Raw genomic sequence first — 21,831 nt, forward strand, 5'->3', positions numbered from 1 at the left:
ACACTGTTTATTAGTTTGCTCCTCCTGGCTTGCTACAGTTTGCTTCCTTATACAAGCTAAGATTACCTTCCCAGGGAGGGCACCACCACAGTGGACTGGGCTCTTCCACATCAATCGCCAGTCAAGAAAATGTCCCACAAGCTTGCCTGCAGGCCGTTCTGAGGAGGTATTTTCTCAACTGAGGTTCCCTCTGTTCAGATAACTCTAGCTGTGTCAAGCTGACAAGAAGCTCACAGCACATCTACCACACCTCTCCTCCCCACTCAAATGATGGTCAACCCCTCCCCCAAATAAGTGCTCTTCTGCTCTCACGGCAGACACGTATGCATGTACGTACGTATGTATGTATGTATGTATGTATGTATGTATGTATGTACACACATTTATGGTTAAATCTAGATTCTACATGAAAAATTCAGTATCTTGTCCTTTTTAGCCCCATATCACTCTCTCGTTCTCCCACCTTTCTCCTTTGAAACCCTTTCCTCTACCCACACAGGCCCTGTTCTCACACACACACACACACACACACACACACACACACACACACTCACATGCATGCATTCATGCACACATACACACACACAGGCATGCACACACATGCACATGAACACACACACTCACATGCATGCACGCCCACACACAACGTATTTTCTCATAATAGATATGCTATCTTTGTTTTTCTGAGTCTGTCTTGCTTTGCTTTAACACGATGGTTTCTAGTTCTGCCCACTTTCCTGCAAATGACATTTTATTCTTCTATTCAGCTGAATAGACTCTATGGTGTAGAAATATGTTTTCTTTATCCATTCTTCTGTTGACAGCATCTAGGTTGGCTCCATATCTTGGCCACTGTGAATAGTGAAGCAATAAACATAGATGTGCAAGTATCTCTCTCGTGTGATCAGCCTCCTGTGGGTTGATATCCAGGAGTATAGTTGGATAACACAGCAGTTCTATCAAATAAACCCTTTCCTCCTCAAGTTGCCTTGGTCATGGTGTTTCATCACAGCGACAGAAAGCAAACTAAGATAGGTTTGTGAGAGCAAATAAGACAAAAAGAAAAAAACCTAGCATCTTTACACATGAAAATGTTATAATGAATCCCATTGTTTTCATCAATGAAAACTGCATTCTCATTTGTCAATGACTGTATTTGCTGAGTGACAACAGTACTCCTCAGAAAGTTCTCTAAGTATCTCCTGCTGTGCCACTTTGAAAGTTGTGAATTAGTCAATGGTTTTGTTGAAATATCTACATTTCTTCATCAAATGTAAAAGGTAATTTTGCTGCATATAGCAATCTTGGTTGGAAGTTACGCTCAGAGCTTGAAATACAGAATTGCTTTGTTTCCTGATCTACTGAGATGTCCACAAACCATCTCAAACTCCTGATGCCACGACTTCTCTACCGTGGACAGTTTTCTCAAATTGTGTGTGTGTGTGTGTGTGTGTGCGCGTGCGCGTGCGTGCGTGCGCCCGCGCGCCCATGCACATGGGCTTTGAAGCTAGAGATACCAGGTGTCTCGCTCTACTGTCCCAACCTTATTTTCTGAGAGGGTCCTACTCAGTGTCACCATTGCTGATGACACACCGTGACCAAAGCAGCTTGGAGAGAAAAGGCTTTATTCGGCTTACACTTGTACATCACTATAGGCAGATTTTTCTGTCCCGCCTGCCAGCTCCCAAATAACCACACCGAGACTTAATTATGAAAGTTCAGCTGATAGCTTAGGCTTGTATTTGGCTACCTTTTATAACTTAAATTAACCCATTTCTATTGATTTACTTTCTGCCTCATAGCTTTATTATTTGATCTCCATAGAGCCCATCCTGCTTGCCTGCACCTGGCTAGCAACTCTCCCCTTCTTCCCAGCATCCTCTGTGCCTAAAAATCCTGCCTAGTTACTGGTTGTTCAGCTTTTTATTAAACCAATCAGATGACACATCTTTACAGTGCAGAAAAAGATTATTCCACAACATATCATAGTCCATCATTGAAGGAAGTCAGGCCAGGAACTCAAGCAGGGCAGGAACCTAGAGACAGGAGCTGACACAGAGGCCATGGAGGAGCGCTGCTTACTGGATTGCTCCCCATGGCTTGCTCAGCCTGCTTTCTTATAGAACCTAGGATCATTGGCCCAGGGGAAGCACTACCAACCATGGGCTGGGTCCTCCCCCATCAATCATTTATAAGAAAATGTCCTACAGGTTTGCCTACAGCCCCATTTTTAGGGAGGCATTTTCTCAATTGAGGCTCCCTCATCTCCGGTGACTCTAGTTTGTGTCAAGGAGACATAAAACTAGCCAGCACAGAGGGTCTCTCACTGAACTTGAAGCTTACTATTCTGGTGGTACTGGTGTGTCCACCCCATAGAGCTGCAGTTATAGGCATATAGAGGCATGCCCCACTCTTACGTTGGTGCCAGAGATTCACACGCAGGTCCTCTTGCTTGCACAGGTCCTCTTGACTTAAGGAAGGGCTGAAGAGATGGCTCAGTGGTTACCAGTGGGAAATGCTCTTGGAGAAGAGCCAAGTTTGGTCTCAGGACTCCTGTCAGGTAGTTCACAAACACCCGTTACTCCAATTCCAGGGGCCCTGACCACCTGTGGCCTCCATGGACACCTGCACTTCTATCCCCCCACCCCCAAAGACATGATTACAAATAAATCTCTTTTTAAAAAAGAAATGAAGACACCAAAGAAGAGGTTTTTTTCCTCTTTTTTTTTTTTTTTTTTTCCAAACAAGGTCTCTCTGTGTGTAGCCTGGGCCATCCTGGAACTCTCTGTAGACCAGGTTGGCCTTGAAGAGATCTGCCTGTCTCTGTCTCAAACAAACAAACAAAAACCCCTCAAGTCCCTTTAGCACCCTGTTTTCAGAGGTTACCCGCTACCTTTTGTTGCTCCCTCACCCATCCACTGACCTGACCTCTGCCCAGGATAACGATCTACCCTGTCAAACGTGCTTTAGAATTAGCTATAAAGATTCACTAGTCCACCTCAATTCACCTTCTCACTCCTGAGACTAAAGTGTCACCTGAAGGGAATAGGTATAACTGCTTCAAGTGCCAATTACTGAAGCACAGAAGGTGGAGGGTCCCCAAGGAGCTTCTTTCAGCAAAGAGTAGGGAGTCACACAGAACAGCTAAGGTATGTGACCAGGTAGCATGTCAACTCTAGACCCCCACCATACCTCTTTGAAGAGTTGGTTGGCCATTGGCACTCGTACCCATCCTTCACCCACCCATCAAATGCCACACCAAGGCCCAGCAAAAAGATCTCATGACTCCCCATCCCACGACAGGATCTGCGGTGGCCCTGAAGATCCACATTCTCCTGGGTAAGCAGGCATTTCTTCTGTACGTCTCTGCTCCTCAGGATCATTGCCTGCACTTCTGAGCTCACTGCTCTTGCTGCTGCTTCCTATAGATTCTCTGGCTTCAGGTAGAGTCTCGGAGTCAAAATCCTACAGTGGCCCAGGAGCTCCCCTAGTTCTATGTGTCAGTGCTTCTGAAAATGGAGTTTGACCCTGGTACCCACGTGGAAGGAGAGAACTGATTCATGTAAGTTGTCCTCTGACCTCCATGCTTGGGGATACACATGTGCATGTGAGCAGCAATAGAGAGAATAAATGTTTTAAAATTTAGATTTATATTTTATGTGTAAGAATGTTTTGTCTGTGCCTGGCACAGTTATACACTACCACGTAGGTGCTAGGAATTTAACCTGTGTCCTTTGCAAGAGCAGCCAGTATTCTTTAACTGCTAAGCCCCATGTTTCAAAATTTAAATGATGAGGATGATGGAAGCTGAGTATGATGGCGCACGCCTTTAATCTCAGCACTTGGGAGGCAGAAGCAGGCAGATCACTGTGAGTTGGAGGCCACCTGACCCACACAGTGAGTTCCAGGCCAGCCAGAACTACATAGTAAATGCCTGTCTCAAGAGAGAAAAAAGAATGGAGTCAAAGAAGAGAATCACACTTACCAATGATCTCAGAGGACTACTCCTTCCAGAGCAGTAACATAGCTAAAATAAAACTAATGTGGTGTGTGTACGATCGCTCTGTAATTGTTTCTTTTTAGATTGAAGTTACAATAAGATGGTGTCTACAGTAAAAAAAAAAAACAAACCATTAAGACAGCAGTTCTCGCCTGCTGGTGACACATGCCTTTAGGCAGGCAAATCGCTGTGAGTTCAAGGCTAGCCTGGTCTACAGAGCAAGTTCTAGGATAGCCAGGATTACACAGAGAAACTGTGTCTTGAAAAAAAAAAAATTAGGGCAGTGGTTCTCAACCTTCCTAATACTGCAACCCTTTAATACAGTTCCTCCTGTTGTAGAGACCCCCCCACCATAAAATTATTTTTGTTGCTACTTCATAGCTGCAATTTTGCTACTGTTATGAACTGCAATGTAAATACCCAATGTGTGACCTACAGGTTGAGAACCACTGCAATAAGGGCAAAGAAAGCCAAAGTCCAGCAAGGACTTCTAGAAGGAAGAAGCCCATATGGGACAAGCACTAGCCACATATTATTTTATTTACTTGTGCCTATTCTATAAAAGTCAAAAGGTCATAAAATGAGGTCACCCATAAACAGTTTCCTTCTAGAGTCAAAGAGTGTGTGCCAGCACACAAACTCTTGGTGGGTGCTAATACATCTAGGTTTCAGACACAAGGCAGTATGGAAGAGGCATTTCAAACAAACTGGGAACAGCCCTGCTTGGTAAGCAGAATCATTAAGTCTTGGACTGCAAGGATCTGGAGTTGAATGACAGGAATTAGGAGCTAGGTCTCATTCTCTCTCTAGATCTTCATTCTTCTTCATGCACTTTACAAAAGTCATAAGATATTCATACATGGCTTCTACCATTTTGGTAACCAAATAAAATTCTGAAAGCAGAACCAAACTAGGAAAAGTTCGTGAGGTTACTTGTAAAATACAGTGTTAAATCACAGGCAATCATGGTGGTCAGACCCTGGCATGGTGGTTTCTGTAAAGTGATTAGTCCTGAATGGAGTTCTGTTCCTGGGAGCAAAGGTACCTTCAGTTGTAACTAAAATCACTGGCCCTAGCTAAGGAGAGAGATACAGGCTATAGAGAAACTAACGTATGTGGTGATATATTGTGTACCCTAATAAAATTTCCTGAAGATCAGAGAGACAAAGGAACAAGCCACTGTCACGTCTTACCTCTAGGACTGAAAAAGCCTCTAGCTCCTGTCTCCTCACGCCTTATATACCTTTCTCCACCCAGCCATCACTTCCTGGGATTAAAGGCGTGTGACTCCCAAGTATTGAGATTAAAGGCATATGCCACCACTGCCTGGCTCTATTTCTCTCTTAGACTGAGTCAACCTCATGTAGTCCAGGGTGGCTTTGAACTCACAGAGATCCAGACGGATCTCTGTCTCCTGAGTGCTAGGATTAAAGGTGTGTGCCACCACTGCCTGACATCTATGTTTAATCTAGTGGCTTGTTCTGTTCTCTGATCTTCAGGCAAATTTTATTAGGGTACACAGTGTATCACCACAAATATGAAATTATCTTTTCTTTTTTAAGTGCTTTTTATCACTGTATATGTGTTGGGGGGTACACATGCAAGTATGTGTTGGGAGATGCAGAGAATTATCTTGGTTGCCATCCTCAGGAATGCCATTCACCTCCTTGAGACAGGGTCTTTCATTGGCCTAGAGCTTACAAATGACTGGCATGTCTGGGCATGATGCTCCAGGGATCCTCTTGTCTCATACTTTCCCAGTGTTGAGATTCCAAGCCTGTGCCACCACTCAGCTTTTTACTTGGGTGCTGAAGATCAAAGCCAGGTTTGGGTTTGGCAAACACTTCACCAACTGAACCAACCCCCTAGTGTCATAAAACTATTTTTCCCTAGATCTGACACAAGCTACTCACAACACATCTTGGAAATAGGACAGACACAGCTACGGATTAGATAGTCTATGAACAAAATAGAACGTTTTCACCTCCAAAGGTTAGCTTGGGGATGGTTACCGGCACTACCTTGTTAACTAAGGCAGGAAAAAAAAATTCTCAGAAAGTATCATTGTTTAAATACACTCTATTTTTATTTTGTCTTAAAATAGTTTAACCTTTATGCTACAGACTTATTTCAAAAAACAAAATCTCATCTTGCACCAAAAAATATATATATAACACTCTGTTTATTTTTTTTCTCCAAAGACCATTAAATACTAAATGGAAACACAAACTAAATAATGATGTAAAGAACCAAATTTCATTTTACAAACTTGAGTTGCACATTTGGAAAACATTACTTCTACGCAATGATTTGTCGTCACTGCATCAAGTCCACGCTCAGTCCCCAGCAACAGCAGATCTGTTAACGCCAAGTGCACTGGTTCCTAGCCATACAATGGCTGACAATTCATGTTCAAGGTAAGAAGAGCAAAAGATTCAATGACCTCTGCACTCTTTAAAGAACAAAGCAACAACAAAAACATTTCCTAGTTTCCAGTGATTTTTTTAAGATCACTACCCTTTGAAATTTGTTAGAAAATAAGTAGTGTTTTAAATAAAAAGAAAAAAAACACAACAGCATTGGACTAAACTACGTGATTATTTTAAACAAACAGTGCACAATCCGAGGAAGTTTGGTTAGGGTGCAACAGTTTTTATATACACATGGAAGTCACATCACACACATACGGGAGAGCAGGAATGGGGGCTCAGCTCTTTGCCTTTATTAAAAAAAATAAAAAGGAAAAGAAAGTCAAACCTAAGACAAAATTGTGCCCTAGGCTTTTGCAAGCCTTGTGACACAGTACAAAAAAAGCAGGCAATGCATTTGTCTTCAGTCCCTCACGGTGTTAATGTGTTAACAGTAGATGAGCAATAACTAACTAGCAACCCGGGCAGCTCATGCTCGGAACTGTGTGACAAACACATGCGATGGCTGCTCTCTCACACTGACAACATCCAGTTAGTCTACAACAGTGGTTCTCAACCGTCCTAACACTACAACCCCTTAATACAGTTCCTCATAGTGTGGTGACCCCAACCATAAAATCCTTTTCATTGCTACTTGACAGCTCTAATTTTGCTGTGAATTGTAATGTAAGTATCTGATATACAGATGATCTTAGGAGACCCCTGTAAAGGGGTCATTCAATCCATAAAGGGGTCATGACCCACAGGTTGAGAACCACTGATCTACAAGAACAGCCAGCTACAAAAGAGCAGTAGTTGCCATATAGAGCTGTGAACAGCCAGGTTTCTGCTCCTCTGATTTTTCAAATTGGAAGGGAAGGGAATTAACCACATTTGTGTCATAAACCAATATGTGATCCCACTGTATCCCTCAAACAGTATCTTGGCAAAGCATAAAGAACTACTTATGCTACCAAATGTAAAACTTTAATTAGAAAACAATACTCTTTAAGAAAATTTCAAATGTTCTGAGAGTTATAAGTCACAAAATTTGATTAACACCTTACCAGAAACCACATTCCCACTCTCCTGGATGTGCAATAACAGAGGAGTTCGGATGCCCTCTTAATTAATTATCAGATGGGACAGTCCATACATTTTAGAGAGCCGACAGCCTCAAGCATCCCTTCACTCCTTGCATATTAATGCCTACATCAATGTTCTGATGCACCAAGTCAAGTAGTCAGGGACCTGCATCAGGAGTAAGGATCTGTTTGTACAACCTAAGATAAAGGCAAAAAGCCAGAAAAGAGCTTAGTTACAACTCCCTTCTGTCCCCAATCCACAGTGCACCCAAAGTTAGGGGATGGCTAATAGGGACTAAAGAAAATGTCAGGGGAAATCACCTACTGTATAGACTTGAACAAAACATTATTAACAAGAAAATAAGTAATGCGAAAACATTCTTTAAAATGGGGCTGTGCCCTGATACTGGGGGAGATATAAGCTATGAAAACTTCAAGTCATACACTCCACTATATTCTCTTATCAATGATTTTCTGGAAAGCAAAGACCAGAAATTATGTTTCTCCTTTGTTGAGTATTTTAATTCAAGTAAAAAAAAAAATGTGTAACAGTAAAACTCAATAAATTAATCCTAAAGCAAGATGTGAAGGTCCAAAGATACACCAGCAGTGAATTTTCAAAGTTCTGTTTTGCTCTGGCCTCTGGGTCTTTGGTTTCTGTCTAGGATTGTGGCCAGGTGAGCGCGATAAATGATGTACTGACACTGGAGATTCATGATTTTTAAAGCCTAATTAGTAGTAGACTGAAGGAAAAAAAAAATGAGAAGTTGGTGAGCAGAGGGCAGATCAAATGAATACCACCAGAAAAGATCAAAGGACACGTGCTCAAATACATACCTACTGAAGGAATCTACAGAAGACCTGAAGTAACAAGAAGGGGAATAAAAGAATAAACTTGTCTTTACGTAAGAAAAAAGAAAATGCCAGGCAGACTCATGCATGAGCATGCAGGCTGTGTCTCATTCCCCTCAGGCCTCCACAGCATCCACCCTGCACAGCGCTCTATGCAGTATGGGTCCTTAGTCAATTGTGTGTGCACTGAATGAAAATGGCAGGTCTCCTCCTACAATCAGGAAGAACCAGCAAGGCATAAGGAGGGAGGCAAAAGGACATGGCAACACCGCATGTAACAATGCAAACAGAATCAAAACCCACCAAAACAAACGTGAAGTCTTCTGAGCCAGTATGACTCCACTCCCACTGTGCACAATACATGGTGTTCTTATTCTAGGTATTGCTTTTTAAAGTACTTCACTAGTAACTACAACAGTATAGGAAAAAAGGTAGTAACTAATGCCACAAAATTCCTCTGCTGGCATTTCCTAAATTCCCTGAAGTTTCTATTACCCTTCACTAATCCTTTTAGACATTGTAAGACTTAAAGTACTATCAATGTGCTTTGCATCTGACTTCTTAAGGTATGTTTTCATTTCTCTTGTGTATATATCTTAGAAGGCAAAGAAAACTACACAAACACAGCATGAGGTCCAGTTACACAGTTGTCACACACCCTCTCTGGGGCAACCAGCTGCAAGAGAAGGCACTTTCCTCCCAGATTTGCAAGTGCCTACAGACTTAGATGCCACACAGCCTCTTAAATTCTTCCTACTCAAGTAACTAGTTTCCATGTTTGCCTTCCTAGTTGAAAAAACCAGGGGGAAAAGCTGAGAGAGAGATTTCCCACTGATCTCTCAATGCACTCTTCAGATATCCAAAAACTCTCAAAGAATTAACAATTATTGCAACAGGAGACCAACTGAGTCCCCTTAATAGTATCTGGAAATAAAGGGAGGGGGCATTTCAAATATTTGTGTCATGGCAAATTGACAAGGAGCTATGTCAGGAAAGAAGGCAGAAGACATACGCTAAAGAAAAAATATATTTTATAATACTTCTGTCTTCCACTGTAAAGGAAGGGTTTTCTAAATGCACATGCCCTACTAGGTGCCAACGAGGAGGACCTGACTGATGTGAGCGCAAATGCCCTAGAGTAGGAGTGACAGTGAGGCAGACAGAGGGTGGTCACATCTAGATATTAATTATTAATTTCATTATACAGAAAAATAAATATAAGATTCAAAACCTGAAATCCATTTTGACTAGTAAGTAAAATATTATTCTAAATGGAGGGTGACTTTTAAGGTAAGTCACCAAGCAAAATGAAGTTGTCTAATAAAATCCGCCATTCTCATATTCTTATGGAGGAAAAGAAAAAATTATTTTCTCTGTGATAAGTTATTTTCCTAAGTGAATTATTTTAATAAAAAGAGGGGGGAGGTTATCATGAATTTCAATTCCACAAATGCCACAAACAGCTTCTGAAGCTGCAGCTATGACAATGAACTTCCATGTCACAAAGAGGAGGAAGTGAAAGGGAACAGTGCAGAGAAACAGTGACATTGCATTACAGTAGGTATTTACGTCTGCTATCCTCATCCAAGGTCAGGTCAACAACCTCTGCTGGTGAAGCCCAAGTCTGCTGGGGAGTCACAGCAGTCCATGACTGTGTTTGCCGGGAGCCCACATACTGCGTCCCAGAGCCATGCTTCCAGGAAGAAACACTCTGTATCACACCTCCTCGGGGGTGAACACACCTGCAATTGTGTGAAGAGTAAAGTCCAGTTAATCTCACCGTTAGAAAAGTATGAGATAATATGACTTCATTTGTACTGTCAACACTTTACCAATCCTATTATGCAAGCTTATTTTAAAAGACCAAGTAAGTCAGCTCCTGAGAAGTACCACGGTCAGTCATTGACAACAGGGAACATGATTTTCTTTGAAATCACTTAAATCTCTCTGATTGCTATGATAATAAAATAGAAATTCTCAACAAGTTGAAACAACAAGAAAAACAGGTAAAATCTGCTTGCAAAATAAGTTCTGTAACACAAATAATCATGTTAAAAATAGTGAAGATAGGCCAGGTGGTAGTGGCGCACACCTTTAATCCCAGCACTCAGGAGACAGAGGCAGGAGGATCTCTGTGAGTTCCAGGCCAGTCTGGTCTACAGAGCCAGGTCAGGCTCCAAAGCTACAGAAAAATCCTGTCAGAGAGAGAGGGAGAGGGAGAGGGAGAGAGGGAGGGAGAGAGGGAGGGGAAGGGAAAGGAAGGGAGGGAAGGGAGGGAAGGGAGGGAAGGGAGGGAAGGGAAAGAAGGAGAGAGGGAGAGAGGGAGGGAGGGAGGGAGGGAGGGAGGGAGGGAAGGAAGGAAGGAAGGAAGGAAGGAAGGAAGGAAGGAAGGAAGGAAGGAAGGAAGGAAGGAAGGAAGGAAGGAAGGAAAGAGGATGGGAGAGAGGGAGAGAGGGAGGAAGTGAAGATAGGGGGCTGAAGAGATGGCTCAGTAGTTAAGAGCACTGGCTTCTCTTCCAGAGGTCCCAGGTTCAATTCCCAGCACCCACATGACAGCATAAGACCGTGCAAGACTGTGCAACTCTAGTTCCAGGGGTTCCGACACCCTCACACAGACATGCAGACAAAACACCAATGCACACAAAATAAAAAAACAAATTTTGAAAAACAGTGAAAATAACGCTGTTTTATAAGTTATATTTCTAAAACATATGGGAACTAGACCTTGCATAAAAGATTTATAAGTCTCTCACTGTGACTCAGTGAAAGGCACAGGGCTGAAGCCCTCAGTTATAGCACACGGGAGGGAAGAACTACACTGCTAACAAGTCACACGAGTCCCTGGGAGAAAACGGTTTCAGAAACACTAGAGCTTGAATTCCATATTCCAGCCAAATGATAAACCCAGAGCCCCTGGAGCAACACTGAGTCTTGACTCAGATTGAGAGGAGGGCAGAGGGCTCTGATCCCACACCTGAAATGACTGAGTGTGTGTGAGGCAGCAAGCAGCATGAGCTCTGGTAGCCGACAACCAGAGCTCAGCCATCACCAAACGTTATTCTCTGACTACTACATGCTCACCATGAGGTGAGTGAATCCATCCACACGCATCACACACATGGTAATGTTTGAAAAACAACAACTGCTTTTAAACCATACACCGCCCAAAAATTATCTACCTGGTCTTTCAAAGGCTAGCCTTCCAACAACTAAGAGAACTATGGGAAGAACAGGGCCACTGGCAGATGTATGTTGTTGTTGTTGTTTTGAGACAAGGTTTTTGCTATGTATTCCAGACTAGCTTTAAATTGACTAGGTATCACAAGCTGGCCTTGAACTAACACTAATCCACCTACCTCAGCATCCTGAATGCTACAATTACAGGTGTAGGCCACCACACCTGGCTCAGAACACAGATTTCCTAAGTATCAGAGACACAAAATCTGTTCAGAAATGGGCCAAGTAGCCACCAAGCCAGAGGCTACAACAGTTTCAAAGACTAGCTAACCAAAGTATTAAAATAAGGAACCCACAGCCCTACAACCTGTTAAGTAAACACAGACTGAGTGACTAAGAAGTAGGAGATTGTCCTGGAAGTGAAACATCTACAGAAATTATTGGATGGGATACTTCAGCAGTTTCATACATATCACCTCACTGGACAATTCCAAAAATCCTGTGAGGTGGAATGAAAGTCATTACCCATGGTCTACATATAGAAACAGGCTCAAGCAGGTGACAGAACTTACCTAGTCACAGTTCTCTTAAGTGTCAGGTAAAGGAACTTTGAGACAAGTCTACTTTAAATCGGTGTGTAAAATGAACCATCTTAAAGTATGAAGTTCTCTAAAAGTTCAAAAGCTCATTTGCACAAGCATTCTAATTTAAGTAAAGCTAGCTAGAAACTTAGTAAGAATTCAGGGACCAAGGCAGCCAATGTAATCTTTGCACAATTCCTAGAACATCTAAGCTAGGGATATAAAGTCCCATTGTTATTCTTCTTAAGGAATCATGAGCAATGGTTTTAAAGGGATCTACTCTAATCTGTATTTTACAGAAGAGAAGGACCAAGGATGAAATGCAACCTAAGTATAGAACTACAGCAAAATCATGTCTCCATTCAGGTTTATCTTCCTCTAAGTAACTATGCCTTCTTCAAATGACAGCTGAAATACTACGGTTTGATCCAGAGGACTGCTGCCCAGTCCCACAGGTATTTGTTAAACATCAAAACAGTTTCTAGAAAAGTATTTGGTGTAGGAGCAGGGAGTTTGAGTGAGAGGTTTAAAGCCTGCATTTACTACTGAAGAGTGAACAGCCAAGGAGGCCAGGAGATGAAGCACATATTTAACTAAATGGTCACTCTGTATCGTGTTACAAGCAGTTCTAACGACCATAAGCGAAAGGGGTAGTTAAGACACTGGAACATCTAAAAGACCGAAGGACGAAAACAAGCCATGACCACCTCAGATTCTCTAGAGGATATAATGATCATACCTCTCCGGTCCAAAGCTTTCCTGGCTCCAGACAGCTGTAGCCAAGTGGTTAGCTCCAACAGAGAACCACCATAAACTGCACAGCCCCATGAAAGGTGCCATTCTGCCCTTCAGAAATGTCAAAGGCAAGTGACACAAATCAGCTTCCAGAAGGCAAGTCTTGGGTGATCACATCTACACAATCCAGCCACCACAAACATAATAAATTCCCCCTTAAGATTCAAGCTGGGGGGCTAGGAGGGCTTATTGCTCTTGCAGAGACCCTGAGTTCAGTTCCTAGCACCCACCTTGGGCAGCTTACAACCACCTATAACTCCAGCTTCAGGAGATCTGACACCTCTGGGCTCTGAAGGCACCTGTACTCATGTGCCCACACCCCCACACAGAATGAAAAAACACACATTTTTTAGAAGAGTCAAGCTGGACACCTCTGAGAATTAAAGAAAATGCTAGCTTGACCTCAGAAGTCATCAGTGACCAGGATTTCTTGCAAGTCAGGATCAAAGTCACTGGGGAATGGGCTGGGGAAGTCAAGACTACAGAGTGAAGACACAAGAGAATGCTTGTGCTTTGATCTGTGGACTGGCTACTTAAAAATGAACAGTTTGCAAAGATTAAGATGTACATTACGACTTGTTGTGTTATCAGCAGCATTCATTGTTTTCATGGTTTAATTACATCTGAAATAGAATGATAGCCAGGAAATGAAGGAAACACAGTGAAAACATGGCCCTGCAGCCCTAATACAGGCTTGTTTGTTGTTTTTTTAGTACAGAAAAATAACTTTGAGGGGTAGTGGTTAATGTACGTATTCATGTGGGTACATGCATATGTGTGTGGTATATGCAGCTGTTTTGTGTGTACACACCCACAGACAACTTCAGCAACCTTCCTTGATTGCTTCTTTTCCCTGAGACCCTGAACCCAAGGCTCATCAATCCAGCTGGACTGGCTAGCCAAGGGGCTTTACGGGTCTGCCAGCACTGGAGCTACAGACACAGCTGCCCTAGTTGCTGTGGATCAGAAATCAGGTCCTCATGCTTTGTGCACAGGCACTTTACCAATGCAGACACCTCTAAGCCCAAGAATTTGTTCTTAAGTGCTCAAAACAGGCTGGTGTTGGAGAAACGTCTCAACTGCTTTGTAAAATAGTGCACAGTAGAGAGATAATTTATAACGATAGGATGGAAATTTTCATGTAATAAAACTACATTGGTTTTTATAAGCCCCACGGAGTTGATCTTGGGGCTTGAAAGTTTGAGGCATTAAAACAAAAAAGGAACAGTTTTCATGCATTAACCCATATGCTTTCCTATATTATGAAAGGAATAGAGTAAGGAATATACTTAGCTGAGTTTTAATTGGTTCAGTCCAAATCTAGAGCAGATACAGGCTGCATACTTCTGCATAGGAACTGCAATGAATCAAAAAACCTAGAGACACACTTTGAAGGAGTTTTTGTTTCTGTTTTGACAGGGTCTCACTATGCAGCCCAGGCTAACTTCCAGCTTGCTATTCATCTGCCTCAGCTCTCAAGTACTGGTTAGTATGGGCACTATACCTAGCTTATTCTTTTTTTGTTATTTTGTCTTTTTTTTTTTTTTTCAGAGCTGAGGGCCAAACCCAAGGCCTTCAACCACTGAGCTAAATCCCCAACCCCGCTTATTCTTAATTTTAAATTTTTAAAAAAATGTCCAGACCTCATTTTCCAAAATTCTAGAAAAAATGTATAAACAATGAAATCTGATAGGATTTCTTATTTATCATATACTGAAGCCAACAGAATAAAAATTTCAGAGGCAATTTCTTTACATTATAGAAATCTGTGACCCGGTTTACTCACTATTCTAAGAGAACAGTATTAAAGATTCATCATTTTTGCTCTCACTTACAGAGCCTGAAGGTGACCTCTTAAACATCTAGTTGTTTTTCCTAAGTGAAAACAAAATGCGTCCTTGTGATTTTAGGGAGGTGCTGGGTTCCTTCTCTGTTCTTTTTTAGTATTGATGTTAATAATTGGGTTCATAAAACAGTATGAAATGCAAAGATTCTTCTGTAATTCACTTGCTGCGTTCTAAAACAACATTAATATCTAAAATGTTAGGAATCTTATTCACTAAAGTCTCAGAAGAGGTTACTGAAGGACCATCAACACAGTCCTATAAAAGAGCTCTATAGGCAGTAACCTACCTACCTAGGAAAACTACCACTGGGGCTGGTGGAAGAAAAGGGGGAAAGACCAAGAACAACGAGAAACACCGGCATGAGGGTCACAACTTCTTCCAAGACTTAAACAGGCACAGAAGAACTAGGGACCTGACAAGTCTCCACCTTACTAGCACGAAACACACTGTGATACTGAACTGCCCCCAAAGGAACATCTGGAAATGATAATAAATTTGAATAATGCCAGGAGCTCACCACAACAGTACAAGGTCATCATAAACAATGCATTCAACCATTAGTTCAGAGAACACACTTTCTAATCTATGGCTAGATAAAATGCACAGGACAAAGTCTAGCATGGTTTCCATGCCAGCCTGGTCTACACAGCAAGTTCCAGGCCACCAAGGCTAGCAACATAGTGAAAGCTTGTCTCAAAAATACATAATAAAAAAAATAGATGGATAGACAGACAGATCAATCCATAATAAAAGAATACAAAAGGATATTAGCAAGCAAGAAAAGAAAAGCAACCTCACTGAAAAGGCACATCATTAAGCACAGAAGTCAAACAGGGAGAGTGGCACCCGCCAGAGCAACCAACCCCACAGAGAATACTCAAGGACCACATTTTCTAAAATTCTTAGGAAACCCTTGACTATGTAGAATAGCAAAAGCAGAGAGAGAGAACACAAGACAACTAAATCCAAACAAACTATCTACACATGCAAATAAAATGAGAACAGAAAGACCTGGGCCAAAACCTAAACTCTTTCCAAGTGATAATCTTACCAGAAGCCTACCAATACTTCATAATTGCAACCCAAGACCTGTAAATAATTTCTGGATGAGATACAAGCAGGCAAAGGAGCAACTCTGACCACCAGGAAAGCCTCCTCTGTGGGCTTCGCTGGGTTTTAATCCAATGTGTGAGTGAAGTTTACCAGGCTATAAAACACTTTTAGCAAGATAGAGCAGTCAATTGAGACTACTCAATTCAGTCCTGGATCCAAAGGCCAATATAAAAGATAACCTCAAAAGGAAATAGGATTTCCTTTAAAATCTCCAACAGAATCCACAAACTTTGTATTCTACTGCACACACAGCATTTACCACTGAAGTTTCAAAATGGTTTCTCATCTGTAATATGTTTTCCCCAAAATTCAAACTAATGGATCAGAATAAAGTGCAGCTTTACACTGCAAGGCCTGTAAGAAAAGGTCCTTGAAGGTAATGACATTCAAAATGTATTTTAAGTTACATGACTTGGTTCAGGAAATAGTACAAAATAGATACAGAAGATGATGACAATCTAGACCAGTGGTTCCCAATCTGTGGATCGCGACCCCTTTGGGGTCAAACAACCCTTTCATAAGGTCACCTAAGACCATCTGTATATCAGACATTTACATTATGATTCATAACAGTAGCAAAATTATAGTTATGAAGTAGCAACAAAAATAAATCTATGGTTGAGGGTCACCACAACATATGGAATTGTATTAAAGAATCTTGGCATTAGGAAGATTGAGAACCACTGCTCTAGATCAAATACTGACATTAAGATGGGTATACCAGAGATGGCATCTATACACATGAGTTAGGGTTAAGAAGGAATTGAGATTTTAGACTGAATGTTTTTAATGATAAAACTAGCGCCAGACACCATAATATTGGTGGGGGTGTGGTGGGAGAAGTGGGTGGAGGTAGAGATGGCTCAGCAGTTAAGAGCAGTTGTTGCTCTTCTAGAGGATCTGGGTTCAATTCCGAGCCTCTACATGGTAGCTTACAACGGCCCATAACTCCTGTTCCAGGCGATCTGCTGCCTTCTGACCTCCACAGGCACCAAGTACAAATGTGGTACACATATATACATGCAGGCAGAACACACATACAATAAAATGAGTAACTCTTCAAACAATTCAAAAGGAAGCTAAAAAGTTCATGGTGGAAGAAAGCTGAGCAAAGGAGCTAAAAAGAAGGGCATCTAACATTTCTAGGTATAAGGAAACAGTGAAGAAGGGAGACATGACAGGAATACAGAGAACCAGAACAAGGGGTGTGCCTTAGCACACACAAAAGACAATTTAACTACGTCAATCTCCCAAGAGGGTATCAGAGTAGAAAACCTTAAAAACCACAACAGGAAAGTCCAGAAAGAGCCTAACACAGGACTTAAAAGGGACAATGTAAGAAATAAACCGATGGCAAAAACATGTCAAACTAAGGGGAGAAAAATCAGCATTCTTTCTTCCTCATCTGATGAGAAAGTCAGATTAAAAAGAAAAGTTAACTAATGTAAGAGAATTTATGAGGAAAAGGTTTTTTATTAAGTCAAGAAAAGAAGAAAAGATAAAATTGGAGTGGAAAACTCATCTCCCATGCAGACAGAGCTGAGAGAGGAAGATGTGCAGGCACACGTCTGGCCGAGGGACTGGCGTGTGATGCCCAGGACAACACTGACTTCCAGAGAGGCAGATCTGCCTCTCCTCTGGGCTCCACTGACAAACTCCCTCGGGAAGTGTGACAAAACCTTAGGTACCTCAGTTCACACACACCTGCATGTCACTGCAGTCTACACTCCTAAATTCAGTCTTTATAAGCTATACATAAAACACTGGTAAATATTTTATTAACATACTAACATGGAATGAAATTAGAACAAAGAACAGAGTGAAGAAGGTAAGTGTGTTATATGCTTTGTTAAAACACACACACAACTTAACCCTTGTTGGGGAGAAGTGCTAGTTTTGATAGATGGAATATACAGATTTGAAAATGTAAATTCTTGGCTTTCATGTAACTGTATTAAGACAAAAAAAATACATCTGAGAGGACTACAAACAATTATTTAAAAAAATAAAAATAAAATAAACAAAGCAGTACCTGGGACTGATACATGTAGTCAAGCCCTCCACCCTTGAGTTATACTCACAACCAATCATTTAAAATAGAAAGCTGGCGTGGTGGCATATACCTTTAATTCCAGTACTCTGGGAGGCAGAGGCAGGTGAACCTCTGTAAGTTCAAGGCCAGCCATATCAACCTACTGCATGTACTAAAAATGAAAGAAAGGAGGGAGGGAGGGAGGGGGAGAGAGAGAGAGAGAGAGAGAGAGAGAGAGAGAGAGAGAGAGAGAGAGAGAGAGAGACTAAAACTTTTTTTTCCTGCCAAATATTTGGCTTTGGGGACCATGCAGTCTGCTGAAACTACTCAACTCTTTGGCTGCAGTGCAAAAGCAGACATGTGCTATGTGCAAAATGCACTAACAGTGACTCCGTTAGGATAATTTTATGAATTTCTTAAGAATTTTATGTCATAAAATATCATTTCTGCCAAAGTATTTTAAAACATAAAAGGGCTGACGATGCTGATCTTCCAGAGAATCAGTTCCCAGCATCCACATCAGGCAGCTCACAACCGTCTATAACTCTGCAACTCCAGCTCCAAGGAATCTGACACTCAGACTTCTACAGTCACCTGTACTCTCATACAAATACACCTACCCCCACACACGATTAAAAATAATAAAATCTTTAAAAACTAAAAGTATAAAAAGCACTCTTAGCTCTCAACACATACAAAAGCCTATGAACCACAGTTTGCTAACCCCTACCATAAAGAACATCAAATTCCATAAAAATTACATTCTTTAACACCACATGTTTCATGGATATTTTTGATTCTTAACCAGAACAAGAGGTGTATCAGATTCATGTCCCCTAGCTGTTTGTTCTCAATACATTTCAATGTAAAATGAAGGGAAAGAAAGCAGGAATGAGAAAACAGCACACAGTACTTCTTTTCTTTCTTGTTTTGTTTTTTCGAAACAGGGTTTCTCTGTGTAGTTTTGGTGCCTGTCCTAGATCTTGCTCTCTAGACCAGGCTGGCCTCGAACTCACAGAGATCCACCTGGCTCTGCCTCCCGAGTTCTGGGATTAAAGGCGTGCACCACCGATGCCCAGCTTGTTTTTGTTTTGGAGACAGGGTTTCTCTGTGTTGCCCTGGCTGTCCTGGAACTCAGAGTGCTGGGATTAAAGGCATGCGCCACCACAGTCCAGCCAGACACATCTTTCTTTGCTTAAGAGCAAACTCTGACATGGTACTTAGACATTTGCTTAAAAGGAGGGGGGGAAATCAGCTGTAGTTCACACACATCCATGACTGACATGTTCCTTTTTTTTTAGATTTGTTTTATTTTGTATGTATGAATGTTTTGCCTGCATGCATGCACCATGTAAGCGCCTGGTGCCTGCTGAGGTCAGAAGAGGGCACTGGATCCCCTTACACTGGAATTAGCCGACGGCTGTGAGCAGGCACATAGGTGCTGGGAAAAGAACTCTTCTAGAAGTGCAACAGTGCTCTTAACTACTGAGCCAACGCTCCAGCTCCAAACGATATGTTCTTTATATGCAACAATATGGAACATGCTCTAAATCTCAAACCACATCTTAACAAAAAGTATTAAACCAAAGAAAGCTGCAAGACAGACTACACCTTTATGCCAAGGATGAGGTCTACCATTTTCTTTGTTTTTTTAAAGATTTTATTTATTATGAGTGCTCTATCTGCATGTACGACTTTATGCCAAAGAGGGCATCAGAACCCACTAGAGATAGTTGTGAGCCACCATGTGGTTGCTGGGAATTGAACTTAGGACCTCTGGAAGTGCAGCCAGTGCTCTCAACAGCTGAGCCATCTCTCTAGCCCCGATCTACCATTTTCCTATCACTTATTTTTTTTGGTTTAAATAGACTTACAATTTAAAATATCAGAATACTCCCCAATTACTCGCCTACCTTGCATGCTCCTGAACACCCACAATCTCCACTTCACTGTCTGAAGAGGCAATATGAATTTCTTCGTTAAGTGGTGCATTGCCAACAGATGTTTTGTCACCTGCTAGGAATCCTGGATCCAAATGACCTGAGAGAGGAGGAGAGGAAAACAAGCAATACAGTTTGATTTCTTTATAGTAACAGCTCACTGACAGATTACTCATCCAGTTCGAATTACAGAAAAGGTAAATCTATGCAAGCTCTGTAAGTCACAGCAAAACTGCTACTATGTCAAATAAACAGGGGCACAAATCTGTTGTTTTCCCCCTTTTCCCTTTTTCGTGTGCGTGTGCATGTGTGTTTGTTGTGCATGTGTTTATGTATATGTGGTGTACATAGATGATTTTTTTGCATGTGTGTAGGTGCACATGTGTGGCATGCGTGTGGATATATAAAATTGATATCAGGAATCATCTTTCATCCATCTTTTACCATATTCACTCAAACAGGCTCAATCCAGAGCTTACTGATGTGGCCAGTCATAACAGCCAGCTTGTATCCACCTTCAGGCTGAAATTATAGGCAGGCTCCCATGTTTCCCTGGCATTTGCATGGGTTTCTGAATTCCAACCCTCACAACTGCATGGTAAGCACTTTAACCACTGAGCCCTCTCCCAAGATGCTCTGCCATTTGAAAACAAACAAACAAGCAAACAAACTGGCTTTTAAAAAGAAATATAAAGGGCTGGAGAGATAGCTCAGCAGTTAATATTAAGAGTATGTGCAGTTCTTCCAAAGGTCCCCAGTTCAGTTCCCAGCAGCCTGTAACTCTAGTTCCAAGGGATCTGATACCTTCCTCTGGCCTCTATGGGCACCTGCATTCATATACACATACCCACACACAGATGCACATAATTAAAAATAAAATATCTTTTTTTCAAAAAAATATGATAAATGGATATGGCATGTATCCAAGCAGCAGATCAGGACTTTCAGGTAAAAGTCTCTTATTCTACACTTCTGTCTCTTAGGAGAACAACGAAATCCTTCAACTAGCACTCTACCTAAATATATTTATACATAAACTGTACAACATTCTATATTTTATTCTGTAGTGCTTTTTGCATTCAACTCTAGTGTACTATTAATGACCTGCATAACCACCTCGAGGTCAATGAGGTAGCTCTCTACTGTGTATCATCATAGAACAAAATTCTAAACCAGAAATCTGCAAAGGCATACACAGAATAAAAGTAACTACTACTACTGTATTTACACCAAGATGCTTTGTGAAAGACTTAACATGTTTTCCCTCTCAGGGAATGACGATCTGGCAAAGTCTAATCCTCAAATCCATCTAAAGGCAAAGACAAGAGGCAGATGGAGCTTTGGGATTGCGTGACTGACACATAAGCTGCACACTGCCGACAACTCTCAATAGATACGAACGAGCCTGAGTGCCAGAGGCGTAAACCAGTTCAACGCAGCACTGAGACAGAGAGGCTCTCCACAGGCGTCTGTGTACACTATTCATTACAGCATACAATGAGATGCCTCCAGTGTCACAGTGAGCTGTACGGTCATAGACCTGACATAAAAGGCAATGGGCCACATCAAATCAAAATACACGGCTCTAAAAACAACCCAAATATGAAGAAAAGAGTTCAGCTAAGTGCCCTGCTCTTAAATATACAATCTTGAATGAATTTTCAATTCCTACATGGCCAGCAATTAAGTTCAGTGGTAAAATCATTTGTCCCTCAAGCCAGACAACCTGAGTTCAATCCCCAGACACACAATGGAAGGAGGAAATAGACTCCCGAAAGCTGTCCTCTGACCTACATACACACACACACACACACACACACACACACACACACACACACACACACACACATGCTCTCTAACAATTTTTAATTAAAAAATTAATTCCTACAAATTAACAGGGTTGCAGTCAACATAAATTTCCATTTACTCTTTAAAAGATATTTGCATTTGAATATGTTGTCATCTAATACAAATGTTTTCTCTATACTTAACAAAAATGTT

At 41.5% G+C, this 21,831-nt stretch overlaps 1 protein-coding gene across 4 annotated transcripts in view; it reads right to left on the reverse strand.

The window, feature by feature from the left end:
* Nucleotides 1–6,061: 6,061 nt before the first annotated feature.
* The window catches only part of Ark2n (arkadia (RNF111) N-terminal like PKA signaling regulator 2N), an 87,225-nt gene continuing 71,455 nt past the window's right edge, over nt 6,062–21,831 (reverse strand). For all 4 annotated transcript variants that reach the window (XM_052742619.1, XM_052742618.1, XM_052742622.1 and 1 more), the window contains 2 exons: nt 19,804–19,930; nt 6,062–10,087 (listed from right to left, as the gene is read on the reverse strand). In XM_052742619.1, the coding sequence (XP_052598579.1) occupies nt 9,898–10,087; nt 19,804–19,930 (317 nt within the window). In that variant the 3' untranslated portion in view covers nt 6,062–9,897. The remainder of the gene's footprint in view (nt 10,088–19,803; nt 19,931–21,831) is intronic.

Source organism: Peromyscus californicus, unplaced genomic scaffold (genome assembly GCF_007827085.1).
Source record: "Peromyscus californicus insignis strain IS unplaced genomic scaffold, ASM782708v3 Scaffold_17__1_contigs__length_78620276, whole genome shotgun sequence".
NCBI lineage: Eukaryota > Metazoa > Chordata > Mammalia > Rodentia > Cricetidae > Peromyscus > Peromyscus californicus.